Source organism: Mastomys coucha, unplaced genomic scaffold, assembly GCF_008632895.1.
Source record: "Mastomys coucha isolate ucsf_1 unplaced genomic scaffold, UCSF_Mcou_1 pScaffold14, whole genome shotgun sequence".
NCBI classification, from domain to species: domain Eukaryota; kingdom Metazoa; phylum Chordata; class Mammalia; order Rodentia; family Muridae; genus Mastomys; species Mastomys coucha.
Genome location: NW_022196896.1, coordinates 133,415,238 through 133,434,277, shown reverse-complemented (window position 1 = coordinate 133,434,277; position 19,040 = coordinate 133,415,238). Strand labels below are relative to the sequence as shown.

The 19,040-nt window shown below is 44.7% G+C and overlaps 1 protein-coding gene across 3 annotated transcripts in view; it reads right to left on the bottom strand.

The window, feature by feature from the left end:
* The window catches only part of L3mbtl4 (L3MBTL histone methyl-lysine binding protein 4), a 472,751-nt gene that overhangs the window by 10,615 nt on the left and 443,096 nt on the right, over positions 1-19,040 (bottom strand). For all 3 annotated transcript variants that reach the window (XM_031368651.1, XM_031368654.1, XM_031368653.1), the window contains one exon: positions 1,819-1,988. In XM_031368651.1, coding sequence (XP_031224511.1) covers positions 1,819-1,988 — 170 coding nt within the window. The remainder of the gene's footprint in view (positions 1-1,818; positions 1,989-19,040) is intronic.

Sequence of the window (19,040 nt, the reverse complement as noted above, 5' to 3'; positions counted from 1 at the left end):
TGTCCAGAGCAGCCTCACATCCTGTTGGCAATGGTACCTACTGAGAGTGGCACTCACTTAATGCCTCCCAGGCCCCGTGCAGATCCAGAGTGAGCTGCCTTGTGTGCAAAGATACAGAACGCACTATAAACCCCACATTTTAAATCCTTCACAGGTCATCCTCGATGGTCTATTTCATTGTCAGGAGATGTGTATGGTGATGAGGGACGAAGGAGTAAGTCTCGGGCGCTCTTGTTCCCAAGATCATCTTGTTAGATGTCAGGGCTTGGCTTTGGCAGTAACGACAAGAGAATCCCTAGAACACATCCCCAGTGGAAGGTGTGGTTACAGGGCATCATGAGGAGTCGGGGGGGGGGGACAGGTTCTTAATAGAAGACCCTGGGCCTCCCTGTGGCTTTTCATTAATCTAAAGGCCTCAGTAAAAGGCTGAGAATATGCATGATCTATGAGAGAGAATTCAGGAACTGGAAATCCCCTTCCTAACAGGTTATTTAGCCTCTTTAAATCTTCTTTTGAGAAATCCCCAGTCTTAGTGAGTCCTCTGTCACCTTCAACCTCTTGCCTTTAAGGCCATCAAATGTTAAACTTGAACAGAGAAGCCTCTCTGTCGGTCACCTGCCTAGTGCTTCGTGGTCCTGCCAAGGGCTCCTGCTCTTCTTACTTATGTCTTATGGAGAAGGAAATAAAAGCATGCCCGCTCCCTCCATTCTAAGAAGCACTCATTGTGCACAGGCTTTCAGGTCACCCATCTAACTCTCCTGTCCCTGGACTGATGGTCTTAGCACTGTATATTTGGTTTCTCAGTTAGGAAAGCTCCTAAGAAGCTCCTGAAGGCCCAAGAAGTTCCTCAGAAAGCATGGGGATGTGTGTGTACCCATGACTCACTTCCTCTTGGAGCCTTTGTTCCATGGACTATTGACCCCTGTCTATCCCTGCCTCCCCGGAGCCTTCTTGGTCCTCAGGTGACCCCATTCTCAGTTCTGTCTCTGGGTATTATGCTTTTGTGAAGTGCTCACCCCATAGTCTTGCTTATATTTTCTAATGGCAACAGTTCACTTACCAGCTATTACTACATCATGTCATGCATGGAATCTCTCCTCTGATTCCTCAAGACTGTTATCTGAGACCAGCCAGTGAAGTGATATCCTTACCAATCAAACAATATACTCCTTTAAAATGAACATGTTAAATAGAAGACACTGCTTCAATAAAATAGTAAGCAGTGAAGCTTAACTGATCCATACCAAAAAGTGAAGTGGTGAGGCACGATTACATTAAAAACCAATATCGTAAAATCTTATGTGGCTTTCCCCGATGTAAAACACCTTACTCGTTGTTGTAACAACATGTCTACTAAAAACCAACTAGAGGTTTACCTGGTAATCTTGTGGCACAGAGGGAGAAAGCATTGAGGCAGACACTGTCCCTGGAGGGTAGCCACACAGGATTGCCGGCATGTCTGGGATAGTGCACCCCAAGACAAGAGGTTCCTAAGCACGGGAGCCTATACGCCCATGTTCCTCCAGTCAAAGCAGGGGTGTGGATTTGGAGGATCAATATCTCCGCTCTACTTAGCATGGGAATGGTAACAAAACACAGGAGTTGGCACTAAGGTGGGAGTAGGGTGGAGGGGGAAACACTAAGTAGGCAGACTGTAGGCTTTCCCAGATTCTTCAAAGGCATGCCCTACTGACTTCCTGCTCTGTGGAGCTGGCTCACAGCCTGACATGTGCAGGGGACCTTTTCCCTGACATTGGAGGACACCAGCAGTTGGCTTGTTTCACTCCAGCATTCCCCCCCCCCCCCGGTTCCTCTCACCTCATCCACCGTCCATCTGGCCACTTGACCGGCTTGGATGCCAGCCACACCCGGAAGCAGCTTACAGTGCTGCTCCCTGCCGACGGGGACTTCTCGGAAAGGGTGGGCAGACATGGATGCCATGGAGAGCGAGTGGTGAAGCATCTGCTGCACCTGTGCGGCCGAGTACTCTGCAAGAGAGAGTAGCATGGGGTGAGCAGAGCACAGACACGGCAGGCCAGTGTGCGAGATGCATACCCAGTCAACACTGTTAGAAGAGTCCCCAGGCACAGCCTGTGCCACTTAAGTGACTTAGACCAGGAGGTGTGTAAAATCCAGAGTGTAAAACCTAGGTGTGTCTGACCGTTAGCCACGTTCAGATATCTCTACAGGGTTCTGCTTGGCTTCAAGTGAAGTGCCAGGCTGTCCCCTAGCTTTCTTCTCCTTACACCGAGAGTCAGATGAACCACAGAGCCATACAGAATACTGGGCAGACAGACGTCCTGAACCACCTGGGATATATATGTACACAAAGAACAATTTCTTCCTAGAAGCCACTACCGACATCAATAAAGACAGAATGAGCCCAGGTTCATATCTAGCTCCCTAAGTGCCCTTGTGATACTTAATAAAAAGTACAAGTGTTCCCATGAGAATGCATGTGATGTCAGCTGATGCTGTAGAGTTCCAGTGGCGTGTAGTGACCTCGGATAGAGCAACACAAGGGCAGGGTATCCAGGGAGGAAAGCCTCAGTTAAGGCTAAATGTCCTAGCTCAAACATCTGTAAATGGCACCTTCTCTATCAAGCAGAAGCTCTGATGGATCCCCATTCTAAGAAACAAGGGACAATGGCTACAGCTTGTCCAAGACTGGCTGTTTTTACCATGATGAGATCCAATAAATCTGGAGGCTCTTCAGCCTCACATTCTTCAACACTGCTAAACTAGTGGGCTTCTCCTTTCAGAACTTTAGTCTGGCCTTCTAGATCAGGCGTGCAATCCTGATGTCGGGGCACAAATGGGAGCAGAGTATATTATGTGTGACCAACATCGGCTACATAGGGAGTTTTTGGCCAGCCTCGGGCTCCATAGGAAGAATCTATCTCAAACTACAAAACAAAGTGCCTTTACTCTTATGCTCTATTCAAACAGTTAAGATGGAACTTGGGGCAGGGTAGGACAGGGAGGTCCTTAGGGTGCTGAGATACAGTATCTCAGTCATTAAAGTGACTGCCTTCTCTAGAAGCAGGAGAACCTGATTTCTAGAACTCATGTAAATGAGCTTGCCCTGGTGGCACGTGCTTGTAATAACAGTGCTGTGGACATGGGGACAGAAGATCTCTGTGCCTCACTGCGCAGCCTACCTAGCACAGTTGGTGAGCTCCGGGCACAGAGATCACATCTCAGAGGAGGTAGATGGTGTTTGAAAATGACACTTCAGGTTGTCTTATCTCCATGTGTATACATATACACACACATACACACAGACACACACACACACACACACACAAATGCACCACATCAGCACAGAAACATACACACAGACACATACACGAGTGTACCACATCAGTAAACATAGAAACATACACACAGACACACACACAGACACACACACACACACATACACACAGACACATACACACAGATACACACACACAGAGACACACACAGACACACACACACACACGCACACACCACACACACGAATGCACCACATCAGTAAACACAGAAACATACACACAAGCTCATGAACCTTCAATACATGAACACACATGCAGATATATGAATACATACACACACATAATGTGTACTGCATTAGCACATACATATACACATGTGAACCTGCATATACATGAATACACAAATGTATATTAAAGACAGAAGTCTGATGAAATGGCCTTATATCTCCAAAAGAGCAGAAACATTAAAAATGCCAACACAAACCTCTGCCTTTATAATGACATCCCTGAAGACACTTGTAGAATACATTAGCTAACTAAAATCTATTGAAACTCGGAGCCTTTAAAAGACAGATCACAATGGATATGTTTCAAAAAATCTGAAAGCCTTCTTTCCCAATGCGGTGGCAAGTTAAGTAGCAGGAGCTACACACCTGAGAGCCCATTATTGGGGTTTCATGTCTTACATTCTGTTAAAATTCTTGAAAATCATTATGCAAATATTTCCACCTTGTAATTACAGTTTTTAGTGTAACAGGCTGACCTGGACTTTGCGTGGGCAGTCACATACCTGTTTGGAGTCAGGAGGACTCTAACTAGTGAGTGAGCTGTCCATCACTGGGCTCTTCTGTGTAGTGCAGCTCTTGTGGACTAGAGCAGACATCCTCATATTTACTAATGCCTGCTGTCTGCCCAGATGAAAGGACAGCAGAATTGCAGGCTTCTTCCTAATTCTTATGCTCCAGTTGCAGCCAGCGGCAAATTCATCTCTAACTGCTGATTGTCCAAGCTGACCTTTTTAGTATGTAAATAGGTTATCTCTCTTCATGTAGTTCACCCAACAATATGTTAGGCTGCAGGTGCTGACGGGACACTTCACACCTCCTTGGAAAAGGCCAGTATGTTGACAAATGTGAACGTTCTTTAATGAAGTTGTCTGGTGGCATAAGACCATTTAAAAAAAGAAGGTCATTGGCATTAAGGATCAGTGTGTAGTTGTAGTATGTAGCTGCCAAAGGTCTGCCTGGGAGACCAAGAGGTAAAACTCCTTTGGGATTAAGACTAGAGCCAAAGTCCAAAGCCTGGCCTCCTTCCTCTCCCAAGCTGAAAATTAGAATTGGGTTGTTTTGCTGATAGAATGGACTTCAACAAGTATGTATCTCAAATGTATGTGAGCCTCATTATGTATGTGAGTCAATTAACCAAGAAGCATTTCTAATACACAGAAGGCTCTGAAATGACACAGTGGTTCTTATATTTGGAAGGCACAAAGATACCAAGTTTTTGTGGTAAGATTTTTTTGTGTTTCACAAATAAATGCAAGAGGCACTTAAAATGGAAAAGAATCTGTGTGTTTCCAAGGAAGGATATTTTTGAACACGTCAGCTTTGGAAGTAGCTGTGTGTTTGGCTTATTCTTGGAAGTACACCTAAGGTGTAGCTGAGAGCACCTGAACAGTACTGGGGTTTCTTAGCCCACTGATGGCCACTGTCAGGTTGGGTCTGGTCTTCAGAAAGTGGAGGAGAGTAACTTTAATAAGCTTAGGAAAAAAGAAAAGATGGCCTTTAGTTAAGAAGGTGGAGTGAGAGATGGAGAGACGGCTCAGTGGTTAAGGGCACCGACTACTCTTCCAGAGGTCCTGAATTCAATTCCCAGCAACCACATGGTGGCTCACAACCATCTGCAGTAGAATCTGAAGCCCTCTTCTGGTGTGTCTGAAGACTGCTACAGCGTACTCATATAAATATAATAAATAGATCTTAAAAATAAAGGAAGAGTGGGCCAGCTCTCCATGGTAGTCTTGATGTTGTCTATTAATTGTGAATAAAACAGCATATCTTTATCAAACTCAGGTACTCATCTGAAGATCAGTGATATTTGTGCTACATATTTAATTTGAATGCTCATGAAAACTGGGAATAATGTGAGGTTATTATTATTATGTGAGATTAATTAATATGAGATTATTATTATAACAGGAGGTCCTATCATGGACAGTGGGGAAATGCCTACAGCCTATGGGGTGGACAGTCCTTACCCAGAGTCCAGCATTTCCACTGGGGTAGAGATGTGTTGGTTGATGTACAACCTCAAGCTCTGTTTGCCAGATCTGTTACATGCCAAGCACAAATAACATTTTTCCTTACTATATCAAGTCTGCATCATGATAGGAGAACGTTTTTATTTTTTATCTTTTTACTGAGTCCTATACATCCAGACTTTTTCTTATACCTAAATGGGATAATAATAGAATTATACCCCTTTAAGCTACTATGATTAGAAGGACTCTGGTGTAATGAATACTCAGTCCATGTCAGGCTTCACATCATTATAATAAGGTAGAAGGGATTTTATGGTTGTAATGGTGAATATGGAAACATACAATGTTCCCAAAGCCAGTTTGGCTGGTATTAATCCTCTGAAGGCTGAAGCTCTTTCACATTCAGAACTGTGAGACCTGTGTTTAGATTTTCACACCTATTTGATCTTGGGAAGAACAGTATGGTTGTCCTCAACATGGAACAAAACATGGCAGTAGCTGCTGTCAAAGTAAAGTGGGACATTTGTTCCCCCAGGCAAACTGAAATGGGCATATGGCAACTATCTCGACACTACTAAAACGCACTTGGTCTGTGGTGTTGGGGATCATGTGACTCTTGACGGACTCTTAAAGCCAGGGTGATGTGCATGATCTTACATTCTGTGCATAAAGTGAAAAAAAGTCCACTTAAAACTTGTTTGAGGCTAGTCTTGTCTACAGAGTGAGTTCCAGAACAGCCAGGGCTATACAGAGGAACGCTGTCTTAAAAAACCAAAAACCAAAACAAAACAAAACAAACACTTGTTTCAAGATGTGAACATACTGATTTTCACTTTTTCCTGAGCCCATGATGCTCGCCTTACAACAAGGACTCCATAGCCATCTCTCAACGCTTGAAAGGTCATAAGGCATTATTGGGAATACAAACCGTCTGGTTGCTTATAACTGTGCTTCTGTTGCCAGTGGGCCACACAGTCCACCATGATCACATAAGAGTCTCACGGAGCTAAAAAGTTCTGATTGCCTACCATTTTTATTGTATCTTTTGTATGGTCCATTTGTAAATACTCCTGTGTTCCCATTGCCTATGATAGTCTAAAGAGCTTACATGTATAGCTCAGAGTATATTAGGTTATACAACACAGCTTAGATGTCTAGCAGGCTAGCTCATCTAGAAGAGAGTAAGAACACCTGGGATGGGTGCACAATGATGAGATCACTGACCCATGCAATGTTCAGAATTGATCTGTCATTAATCAGCACACGCATGGCCCTGCCCCACTATATACAAAAGCAGTTAACAATTCCATCTAGAGTCACTTTGGGCACTACCATGAAGACAGCAGAAAGGTTCATATTCCTGCTTCATTCAAGGGATAGGGCATCATGGCTGTTTTCATCTATCATGGCGGAGACCTAGCTTGCTTTCCAGGGACACAGTCTCATGAAGTAGTGCTCTTACCAGCTCCCCGAGAAGCCAGGGAATTTCAGCCTATGAAAGCAGCCTCCTGGGAGAGGTCTCAATATTCTAATTAATCAAAATATCTTCTTCCCAGAAACTGAAATGCATCTGTGATCCTGGCTTAGCCTGTAATGCCAGCAGGTAAGAGGCAACAATCAAAACTACCTCTGCTTTTATAAAGCCTTCCCTTTAAGGAAACAGTGAACATGATCCCCGTTGTTGCCTCAGTCATGGCTGTTTCTGGAAAAACTCTTTGCATTTTCCCTTTCTTTTTCAAGTAGGTATTCAATTTTAAAACATATATTTAAGACGCACACACACACACACACACACACACACACAAACACAACACATGTTTTAAAACTGAATGTGTTTGATTATTTTGTAAAGTCACTCAAAGATTTAGAAGACTCTCAAGGTTCACAGGCCAATCCATTCTCACCCCTTATCTGTCCATATGTCATCCTAGGATCCTAACGGACCCCGGACCAGAGAGCCAAAGACTTGGCTACACTCTCAGCTCTACAGAACTGTGCAGAGAGGAGCTTTCTACTGAAGGGTGCAGAGACATTAGTTATCCTACAGAGATAGCAAGTATTGCTCTGGAAGAGACAGAGTCTCAGAAAACTACAATCCATGGGGATTTTATTTCTAAGAATCCAAGGAATAGCTGCACTGGTCAGTTGTGGGAGGCATGTGACATGGTGACCCTCTTGTGGGAGGCTCCACAGGTTTGTAACACAGAACATAGTATGTTTTAGTCCCAACTCTACAGACTGCTTTTCTTAAAAATAAAAAAAAAGAAAAAGAAAAATCTAGAGTCCAAGGATTTTAATTCATCTGAAAATAGCTTGGAAGTAGGTCCCTACTTTCTCCTCAGCCCCTCACTTACCCTCCCTACTTTTGCTGCACTCCCACAAGAGGAAGAGAAATCCTTTATGGAAATGTTCTTTTAAAATTATGGCTGTTTCTTCCCAAAAGATTCACACAACAAAACCGAAGCAAGTGAGTCATAAGCGGTGAAGGCATGGCTGGGCCTCGGGCTATTTTTAATCCACTAAAACAGAGACCCATTTCACAAGTAACCTTCTCGTCAATGAGAGAGGGACCAATCCCAGCATGTTCTGTGCTCCACAAAGAGGAAATAAAAAAACTCCTAAAATTGCAATTGGCCCTGAAATTCAATTACATTCATTTCCCATCCACCAATCTGTGAGAGTCCCTGGCCCAGGTCCCTTCTCTCTAACACTGCCTGAGAGTTGCCTTATGGCATTGTGCTCCCTTGGGAACTCCTGGAGGGGAGAGGTGACATGCTGGGCTGGCCTCCCCCTCTGAAGATTGCCCATGTTTCAGATTTGCTGGTCCATCTTTCTCTTCTATTTCTTCATCTGTTTTGTTGCTAAGCACAAAAGGGAAAACAGCAAGAGAGACACAAACATGATCTTCAAGACAATGGCTGCTCCTGTGTGGGAGAGTGAGCTTGGCATGCACAGTCGTTAATGGGGTGGGTTCTCAGCACAGGCTGTTTCCCGTGTGCCCATTGAAGTGACTCATCCATTCCTCAGGCTGTTGCTGTGTAGAATGCAAACGCTCGGTCCACCTAGGTGGTGCCTTGAACTTGTAGCTGTCAATCTTCCCTCACCACAGGTTACTTCACTGTAGTTGGTTTTATAAATGTGTCTGGTGAAGGGCAAAAAGTCCATGTGGTTTTACAGGTTTTCCACAGGGCTACCAAGAGAACCAGAAGCTGGGTCCTGCCTGTCACTGTAGCCAGGAGACACACATGGCTTTAGAACATTTGCAATGTGGAGTGCAATGACATGTGCTATAGTATGTCCAGGATTTTGATGATGTGGTATAAAAAGAACATGAATATTACACATGGGGTATTACTTGGCTATGAAAGACAATGATAGCATGAATTTTGCAGGCAAATGGATAGAACTAGAAAATATCATCTTGAGTGAGGTAACCCAGACCCAAAAGGGCATGTACAGTATGTACTCACTTCTGAGTGGATGTTAGTCATAAAATACAGGATAACCATGCTACAATCCACAGACCCAAAGAAGCTAAATAACAAGGAAGGCCCAAGGAATGCTTGAATCTCACTCAGAAGGGGAAATAAAATAGATCTCAAAAGTAAATGGAGGAAGGGAACTTGGTGGGAGAGAGGAAGGGGGAGGGGATGGGGTAAGGGGATCAGGTGTAGGAAAAACAGGGGAGAGAGAACAGAAATCATAAGTTGGGGAGGCATTTCTAGGACTTTCCAGAGACCTGAGGTGGGGGGATGCCCCAGGATGTCTATGAGGTAACTCTAGCCGAGATTCCTAGCAATAGGGGACATGGATACTGAAGTGGCCACTTCCTGTAGCCAGGCAGGACTCCTGATGGAGGGATAAGGGCAGAAACCTACCCAAAATGTAATGTATCCTACTTACTAGCCATTCAGGGACAAAGATAGAACAGAGATTGAGGGAATGGCCAACCATTGACTGGCCCAAATTAAGACCCATCTTATGGGTAAGATCCAATCCCTGACATTATTAATGATACTCTGTTAGGATTGCAGACAGGAGCCTAGCATAACTGTTCTCTGAGAGGCTCCACCCACCAACTAATGGAAACAGAAGCAGAGACCCACAACCAAACATTAGAGGTAGCTTGGGGAGTCTTGTGAAGGAGCTGGAGGAAAGACTGGGGGACCCGAAGAAGGCAGGGAGGGACTCTACAGAAAGACCAAAAGAGTCAACTAACCTGGATCCTCTGGGGCTCCCAGAGACTGAACCACCAGCAAAAGGTCAAGTATGGGGTGGACCTACCCCTCCCCCCTACATACATATGTAACAGATAGGGAGCTTGGTCTTCATGTAAGTCCCCAAACAACTGGGGTAGGGACTGTCTTAGTTAGGGTATCCATTGCTGTGAAGAGACCCCATGACTAAGGCAACTCCTACAAGGACAACATTTAATTGGGGCTGGCTCACAGATTCAGAAATTCAGATCAGGATCATCAAGGCAGGAACATGGCAGCATCCAGGTAGGCATGGTGCAGGAGAGTTCTCCATCTTCACCCAAAGGAAGCCAGGAATAGACTGTCTCCCATGTGATTAGGAGGAGAGTCTCAAAGGCCCACCCCACAGGGTCACACTTCCTTCAACAAGGCCACACCTCCTAACAGGGCAGTTCCCTGGACCAAACATCTATAAGCCACCCCGGAGGCTGCTTTGGCCAGGGAGAGAAAGAGAGTGATATTCTTTTTGTTGTACTGATGACGATGGCTTCGAGGTGGCCTGTGTTCCTCCCCAGCCCCAGAGGCAAGAATAGTGGAAGAGAGGAAAGCTGAGGCTATAGACAGCCCCGAGGGGGAAAGTGCTGGAGACAGATTGCCAGAGTTCTTGTCTTGGTGGCTGAGTGAAGTGTTTCTCTAGCACACAGTGGATAGTGACTTTGGGTTAATGAAATGTTGATTGGATAGATGCATAGTTTAAGTTTAAAATACTACCCCCCCACTAACTGTATTAGTCAGGGTTCTCTAGAATCACAGAACATATGGGATATCTCTATATATTAAGGGAATTTATTGTAATGAATTATAGTCTGCAGTCCAAGTAACTCAACAATGGGCCACTGTGAATGGGAAGCCCAAGAATCTAGTAGTGGCTCAGTCCCATGAAGCTGAGTAGTTTCAGCTGGGCTCCTGTATAAGCTGGAATCCTGAGGAAGTAGGTCCCAACAGATGTGCTGGCAAGTGAGAGCAAACAGGGGAAGAAGAGTGATTCTTCCTTAGTCCAAAGTCCTTATATAGGCTTCGAGGAGAAGGTACGGCCCAGATTAAAAGAGTGTACCACCACACCTGGATTTGGAAATTGCTCTGTCCCAGTCTAGCCTTGAACTCAGAGATCTGCTGGCCTCAGTCTCCTGGAATTAAAGGTGTGTGTACCACCTTGCCTGGGCCTAAGCTTTTTATTTCTACTATGCCTCAAGATCTGGATCACAGGCGTGGCCACCATTTCTGGATTGTAGTTCATTCCAGATGTAGTTAAGTTGACAAGCAGGAGTAGCTATCACACTAAGTATTTTTTTTTTTTTTCGAGACAGGGTTTCTCTGTATAGCCCTGGCTGTCCTGGAACTCACTCTGTAGACCAGGCTGGCTTCAAACTCAGAAATCCTCCTGCCTCTGCCTCCCAAGTGCTGGGATTAAAGGCGTGTGCAACCACCGCCCGGCTATCACACTAACTATTAAAAAATAAAAAGTGTACCATTCATGTGTCTATCTTCTTTTAGTTTTGTTGGAAGATTACATTTTTGCTTTTCCAGGGATGTAGTCCCCTTTCTTGTGTTGGAGTTTTCCATTTATTACTCTTTGAAGGGCTGGATTTGTGGAAATATATTGTGAAAATTTTGTTTTGTCATGGGATATCATGTTTTCCCCATCTATGGTAATTGAGAGTTTTGCTGGGTATAGTAGTCTGGGCTGGCAGATCAGCAATAGGAGGAGAGGGCCTCGGCCTTGTGAAGGTTCTGTGCCCCAGTGTAGGGGAATGCCAGGGCCAGAAAGTAGGAGAGGGCGGGGTGACAGGCATGGGGAGGTGGGAGGCAACAGGGATTTGTTTTTGTTTGTTTGTTTGTTTTTTGGAGGGGAAACCGGGAATGGAGAAAGTTACATGTAAATAAAGAAAATATCAAAAAAAAAAAAAAAAAAAGTGTCTTGGAAAACTAGGCTAGGGACCAGCCAGGTTTAGAGCTGCTTCCTCTGAGTCTTTCACCCCACACCCACAACCACAAATAAGAGAGACAGGGCGACTGTACTGCCTTCCATCTACCCTGGCCCTGATGATTGGACGAAGCATGTTAGAGAATGGGAGCTTTCCAGTCTCAGGTCCCGTGTCCACTTCCCAGCATCTCTCCTCAGCCAGCCTGAAAGAGCTCAGCCTATGTGAGGCTCCCGCTTGTACCATTATAGTTCTGCTCTCACCTCAGTCTTTCCATCTGAGGGAGAAGGGGAACCAGGCTCACACCTCCTCCTGGAACACTTCTTCTCAGTAAGCAAAGGGAATTCCCAACACTGACCTCCCTCCTGAAGGAGCCTCATCTCTGAGGAACCATCGTTCCTGACAGGCATCCTCTACAGCTGCTTGGGGAGATCTCCTATGCAGGGCTCCAGCTCTGCACCATGTCCCCTGTAGCACAGGGCTGTGCGGAGTCTCCTGCCAGAGCCCACTCCCACTCATCTCTGTCTCTTCGCCAATTCTGAGGGAATGTTAAGCCTGTTTTCTCTCTCCTTCAGAGGCTGCCACCAAACTGTCTGATGTGTGGGACACAGTCTTCCTGGCATCCCTTGCTCCCTCCTCACAAGCTCTTTCGAAGAGACTTACTGCCAAACCTGGCTGAATTCTGATGGAGGCAGCTAGTCAAAGCAGAGGAGGTGTCACAGTGAACTTCCCAGAGCGGCAGGTTAAGGCCTTGGCCATTCAGCTTCAATTCTCAAAGGTAGAGTTCCAGTTGTTTCTTTCTATTCGCTTTCAGCAAATAACCTTTAAGGAGGTACCTGGTTCCAGGGTGTCTGTCCCCAAGCTTTTTAGATGCAGAGGCCTGGTGTTGTTCCAGCTCATGCCTCTCTTCTCTCCAGCCTTTTCTTTGTTGGGTCATAACTGCTGCCTGCCCAGGTGGCCCCACAGGGCCCTGTCACTGGCTACCTAGCTTATGATTTTGTCTTTTCTAGTGGAGTATATATTCAGACCTGTCTCAGAGGCCTGTGGAGTGTCACAGACCTGACACAGTGAGCACAGTCCAGGTGCCCAAGTACTCAGTGTGATTGTTGACCCATCTAAGGAGTTTTGTTGCACAGGCAAACAGTATACAGAGAAAATACTCATGGGCCAAGGCAGCAAACCCAGCTAATCTCCATTCTGTGTGCTCTCTCATTTGCAGGAGTACTCATTACTGAAAAGGCCAGGGATTATTTATGATGTGAGATCAAACTCACCCCTCAATTTGCTATTGGAGAGAAAGATAGCCCTTCATCATAATTTTAAAACAACAGAGAAAAAAATTCCACATCGAATTTTTGATGTTACTCATCCAAGAAGAATTTGGCGTAATGTATTTTCTGATGGCCAAAGGCTGACCTTTTAGTTTAATATCTGCTTTGCACAGCTTGAGAAATTATTAATTAACTTCTTTGAATAGTACGATCCAATTGCCCAGCATGTATTTATGTATCTGCTGTAAAATCAACCTTCTTTGTGCACATAGGTGAGAGTATAATTGAATAATCCCTGGTGCCAACTTGATGTGTGAACCAGAGTGGCTCTTCTTGTGTTACTTCTCACCCAGATCCACACATCCCAGGGAGGAGGAGCAAGCTGCGTTCCTTGCATCCATAGGTCTGAACAGTTGAACCATATGACACATCTATAACAGTATTTTTGTGGAGTATGGTAGCCATGAAATGCCAACTGGAGTTGAGCAAGCATGGCAGAGGTGGGGGTTGGGCTCAGGATCTTCACACTGTGATACTCTTTAACTTGTTTGTCTGACAGTGAGTCTCATATACTCCTGTCTAAAAATATGAGGCTGGACTAACAATCTGAGGGAGGGGTGTCATCCCATCATTCCAATAAAAGCCGGAGCCACCTCTTCTTTAAGAAGGGATTTTTATGTTAAAATAGGAAGCATCAGAATTCCAGACAGGTCCTTGTGGACAGTGTCCGATTTTTTTTTTCTCAAAATAAACCATATTCCAGGGTTCTCCCAGGATCAGAGAAACAGTTGAAGGAGCACTGAAAGCAACAGGAAGAAGAGTGCCAGGCAGTGCTTGTCAGGTGACAGCAAGCACTGTCTCTACCCTAACTGCTGTGCCTACCACTCTGGGGGATGGAGCCTTGACTCACCCTTCTTGTCTGTCCCTGGCACAGAGAGCCGCCTTCCTCCCTGGCAGCAAGATCTACACAGATGCCAATTCCTATGGGGAGCCAAGGGCTCCCCTCATGGACATGGTGACGTGTTCCCAGACAGAAGTCAAGAAATCAGTCTGTGGTCCAAGTGACTTCTCCACATATCTTGGAGGCCACCTCTTTTCACAGGTACAGGTGCTCCCACTACCCTGCACACAGCTTTTCCAGTCTGAAAGTGGTCCTAGAAAGGGGTGTCCTTAGTTAGGTATTTGGAAAATTGACGTCATATCTACTGTTTCATTTAAATGAAAAATGTAGAATAGTTCATACTAACTTTGACAGGTTAATTGCCTGCAAAACACTTCAGTGTAACATTTTTGACCCCAAAGCTGTGTCTGGGTATGGGGGTGGGGAGGGTTACTAGAAGCCACAGTACCCACTTAGGTATATATCATACCTTCCTGTGTCATCTATTGAGAATTTAGGAATAAAAAGGTTATAGACTTCTTTCATATTTTGCTTCTGGGAAGATTCACTAAAGAAACCCCTTACTGGCCATTTTTCTTCCTGTAGGAATCCTGTTTATTTGTAGTAGTTTTACCTGCTCTGCAGGAATGCCAGACACAAAGGAAGGCCTGCTCCTCCAGTGGCCTTGGCTAGTTTTCCTTATCTGCTGCGTTCACCAGGACTAGAGGGGATGAGGCCAGTGGCCCTGGCAACTGTATCTGGCATAACTATATCTGGCATACCCCGATGGCTACTGTATCTGGCGTACCCCAATTGCAACTATCTGGTGTACTGCGATGGCAACAGTGTCTGGTGAATGCCAATGCTCTTCAGCTTAGCATTTGATGAGCCTCTTCTGCTTGCTTTTCAGGTTCTCTTCAGCCCAGTGCAAACAGATCAAAAGTGTGGCTCCCACATGCTGGCATGAGCCAACCTCCTGTCCTCCTACCTCTTAGCCATCCTGCCCTCTGGGTTCCTCACACTGGTCATGTTTTCTGTTAATTATAGAAGACATAGCAATTGGTGAAGATCAGAAAATGTTAGAACAGAAAATAACATCAAGACTTGCCTTTTAAGCTGATGAAATTGATTTTTTTATATATTTTATAGACTTTATCTTTTAGAAATTATTGGAATTATGGAAAAAAGTAAATTATACAAGTTTTTAAGAAAGTTGACAGCTGGGCAGTGGTGGCACATGCCTTTAATCCCAGCACTTGGGAGGCAGAGGCAGGTGGATTTCTGAGTTCGAGGCCAGCCTGGTCTACAGAGTGAGTTCCAGGGCTACACAGAGAAACAGAGAAACCCCATCTCAAAAAAACAAAACAAAAACAAAACAAAACAAAACAAAAAGAAAGTTGACTTGTTTGGAACTGAAAGAATAACATGTAAAGGACTCTAGCACTTTGGGTTTCTGGTTCAAGCTTATTCAGAAATCCTGTTTCAAACTCATGAAGTTATTTCTGTTCAGATTTTACCATTCTAAATAAATAAACCAGATGTCAACATGTACAAATAATATATCTGACCTTTTCCAATTTATCAACATTCAGCAGAACAGGGAACTTTAAATATATTCTTTCTCCAAACAAAAATGAAAAGCACAAAAACCTACAACAACTAAATATTTAGGTGGTAGAATCAAATCCAACACAAATAAGGTAACAGGAACAATAGCTAAATGGGCCAATCACATACAGCACCTCACCCCTTGTGTAAAAAGTGTGGTCCAGCTGACGCAGGCATTCCCTTCATCCATCCACATGCAGCTCACGAGGTGGTCAAGCCTGTGAGATTCCTATCCCTTGAGCCTCCACCTTGACTCCATCCTAACTTCCTCACCCTGGGTAGCCGGGCTCAAGCTAAGCCGGGCGAGGGTACCCATAGCCTGGGTAGCTATGCAGACCAGACTGCTCAGGTTCCCTGAGTGAGGCACATGCCCAGTGACGGTTTTTGTCTCTTCCAGATGACACATTAGCATAGTCGCCCAGAGTTTGCATAACATGGACATCTAATTAGAGTTTCATGTGGAAGTATGGATCCTAGAGCAGCACTAATGCATGGATTCCATGGATCCTACAACAGGGATCCTAAAAATGTCCCCCAATAAATGCACAGCATGCCTTTTGGAAGTTTACCCTGAACAACATGCTATTGATTTAGAAATACGGGTAAACAGAGCTCAGAAAAATGAAGTTCATAATGAAATTAGATCGATAGTATCTATTTATTAAAGGTATTAATTAATTCTGCACATTTACACTATCTTGAAAAAAACTGGCAGTGGGCTATTGGCTACAAGTACCATGTGCACAGTGCAGAAGAGGAAGAGGGGGAGGGTGTGTGGGGAGAACAAGAGCAATCTATATTTCTATATCTGGGGAAGCTGAGGCAGGAGCAGCATAGGTTCCAGGCAATCTCAGATGAGAAGTGAGAACCCCTCCCCATAAAAAACATCTGCCTGAGGCTGAATGTCATAATATTAGTAAACATAACTTCCCATTACTTCTTAGTAAGTACTTTAAACTCTTCATATTAGATTTTCAAGTGACAAGCAAGGGCACTTGAGGACATGGGTTGAAGCTTTGGGCCCTCAGAGGAAAGATGAACATTTCCTCAGGACTTTCACTTGCACGCATGTCAGGAAGAGGAAAAGCTGATGAAGGCGGTACCCAGGAAGCCTCAAGATGCTCCTGTCAGGAGGGTTCATGGTGCTATAAATTAAAGCCTTCATTGCCCATGCGAGGGCTTCCTCACTTGTAATGACACAGTAAGCTTGTGTCTCAAGCAAATGATACTTGTGTTCAAACCCTGATTTCCAGTGCTGTTGGAAAAGACTGCATTTAGAATTGGTAATTTTCTCTGCACGCTTACTTTCCCTGGGAAGGCACTGTGGAAATATAGGCACCCACCAAGATGGAGTTAGATTTTAGGGAGGGTGTGGTACTGAAGGACCACCACATCACAGGCTAACCAGGTCTCTGTGAATAGATTATAAAACAAGGCAAGCTGGCAAGTGCCAACACCTAGGGCAGCATCAAGACTCTTAATTGTCAGTTCTGAAAATCAGGCTGCTACTCTTTATGTGTGTGGGGGGTGGGAATTTAATAAAAACAGAGTTAGAGAGTGAAGGAATTTTATTAAATCTCCTGTTTGCAGAAGAGTGAGTCGAGTGTGTTGCCATGACACTTTCAAACCCTGCTGGTGGTGTTGGTTGAAGATTTAGAACCATTCCTTGGAGCCCTTAATAGTTCACTTGAAAGAAACAGTGTGTGTGTGTCTGTGTGTGTGTGGGTATGTGTGCATGTGTGTGTCTGTGTGTGTGTCTGTGTGTCTGTGTGTGTCTGTGTGCATGTGTGTGTTTATCTGTGTGTCTGTGTGTGTGTGTGTCTGTGTGTGTGTCTGTGTGTGTGTGTGTGTGTGTGTGTGTGTGTGTAGGGGAAGCTGAATGTGACAGAAACAGGGGCAAGGAGGGAAATGCACCTGAAGTGAATGGAAACAGCAAGTTTCTGAGGCCCAAGTCTCCCTTCTGCTCCCCAAATAGCTGGGGGAGGGAATATCCAGGGACTAAAACTGTCTCTCATTTTCAGTCTTCCTTCAAGCTGATAGTCTGATAGAACTGATACATGGGTCTCAATTTTATTCAATCCTGGGACACTGGGAACATCTGAAATGTTTTTAAATGCCACATGAATGCATTAGGACAGCCCAGAGTGGGACTTTGGGGATGGAGAGTGTAGCACTGAGTGATAGCTCTCCACAGTCTCTGAATGTATCATTTTGCAAAGCAAAGTTTCTCTTCTGGGGCTTCGTCTTGTTCCAAGTGAAAGCTTATAGAAGAACAAACAGTGTGTGTGTGTGGTAAGAGAAATCTGCTAGGTGATCCAATATTCAAGGGAAAGGCCTTTTCAGACACCTTGCAGACACTGCTGTTTCAGATTTTAGGCAGAGCAGACATCTGCTTTTCCCCATCTTAGTATAACAACTGAACAAGTAGCTGGTGCTGCTTCTGTCCCAGTTTCTTTCTTGCTGATATTATAAGATAATTTGCATCGAGAATGGATTTGAACCTTGCTTCTGAATCACTTCTGCAATTCAGTTTTTTCTTGAATCCTGGATAATGATCTAGATGTCTCCAGGAGGGATTTCTGAGAGAGATGTAATAGATTACTGTTTAAAATCATACTGACTGCATTTAGACATGTATATTTATAAAAGTTGCTGCTTGGTCTTCATGCTATCCTGTTTAAATGATTGAAGAGTATCACTCTCAACCTTGATCTCCTATCCTGGAGCTTCACAGAACAACACCCTGGGAAAGAGGAAGATTTAAGGATCGCTTGTGCCCACTGGCCGAAGCTAAGCAGGATATTTATAAGCTGCTCTGAAATTTAAATGAAAAACCCTTCAGTACTCAAGGTTTAGATGAGAGAGCTAGGCTCATGGTGAAGACACAGGAGGAACACAGCTGGGAAAGAAGGCATTCTGTAATGGCTTGAACCCAGGGCAGTAATGGTAATGAACATAGGAGGGGACCTGTGGGAAGCCAGAGGACACTTCTTCCATGGCTGACCTCAATACCATGGAAGCCAGAGAGGTGAAGAGTGGTCTAGAAAGCTGGGAAGGACACTGTGCTGCTTTTGCCAATGACTAAAATCAAACCTCGTTGCCTGTGTTTGGCCAAGGGGGCTCATCCCAAACCAGCCAGCCCAGAGCTAGCCTTTGCTGTATGTCAAAGGCCACTGGAAGAATTTTCAAGGAAGACAAAGAGGCTCAACAAAAGAACAGAGTTTGCCTGAGAAATCTTTTTTTTTATTATTTTAGATATTTTCTTTATTTACATGCGAATTTCTCCATTCCCAGTTTCCCCTCCAAAAAACAAAGAAACAAACAAAAACAACAAAACCAAACACCTGTTGCCTCCCCCTTCCCCATGCCTGCCACCCCACCCTCTCCCACTTTCTGGCCCTGGCATTCCCCTATACTGGGGCTCAGAACCTTAAAAGGGCCGAGGTCCTCTCCTCCTATTGATGATCGAATTTGCAATCCTCTACCATACACATGCTGCCTGAACAATTAGACCCCTTCATGTGCAGTCCTTGGTTGGTGGTTGAGACCCTGGGAGCTCCGAGGGTACTATTTAGTTCATATTGTT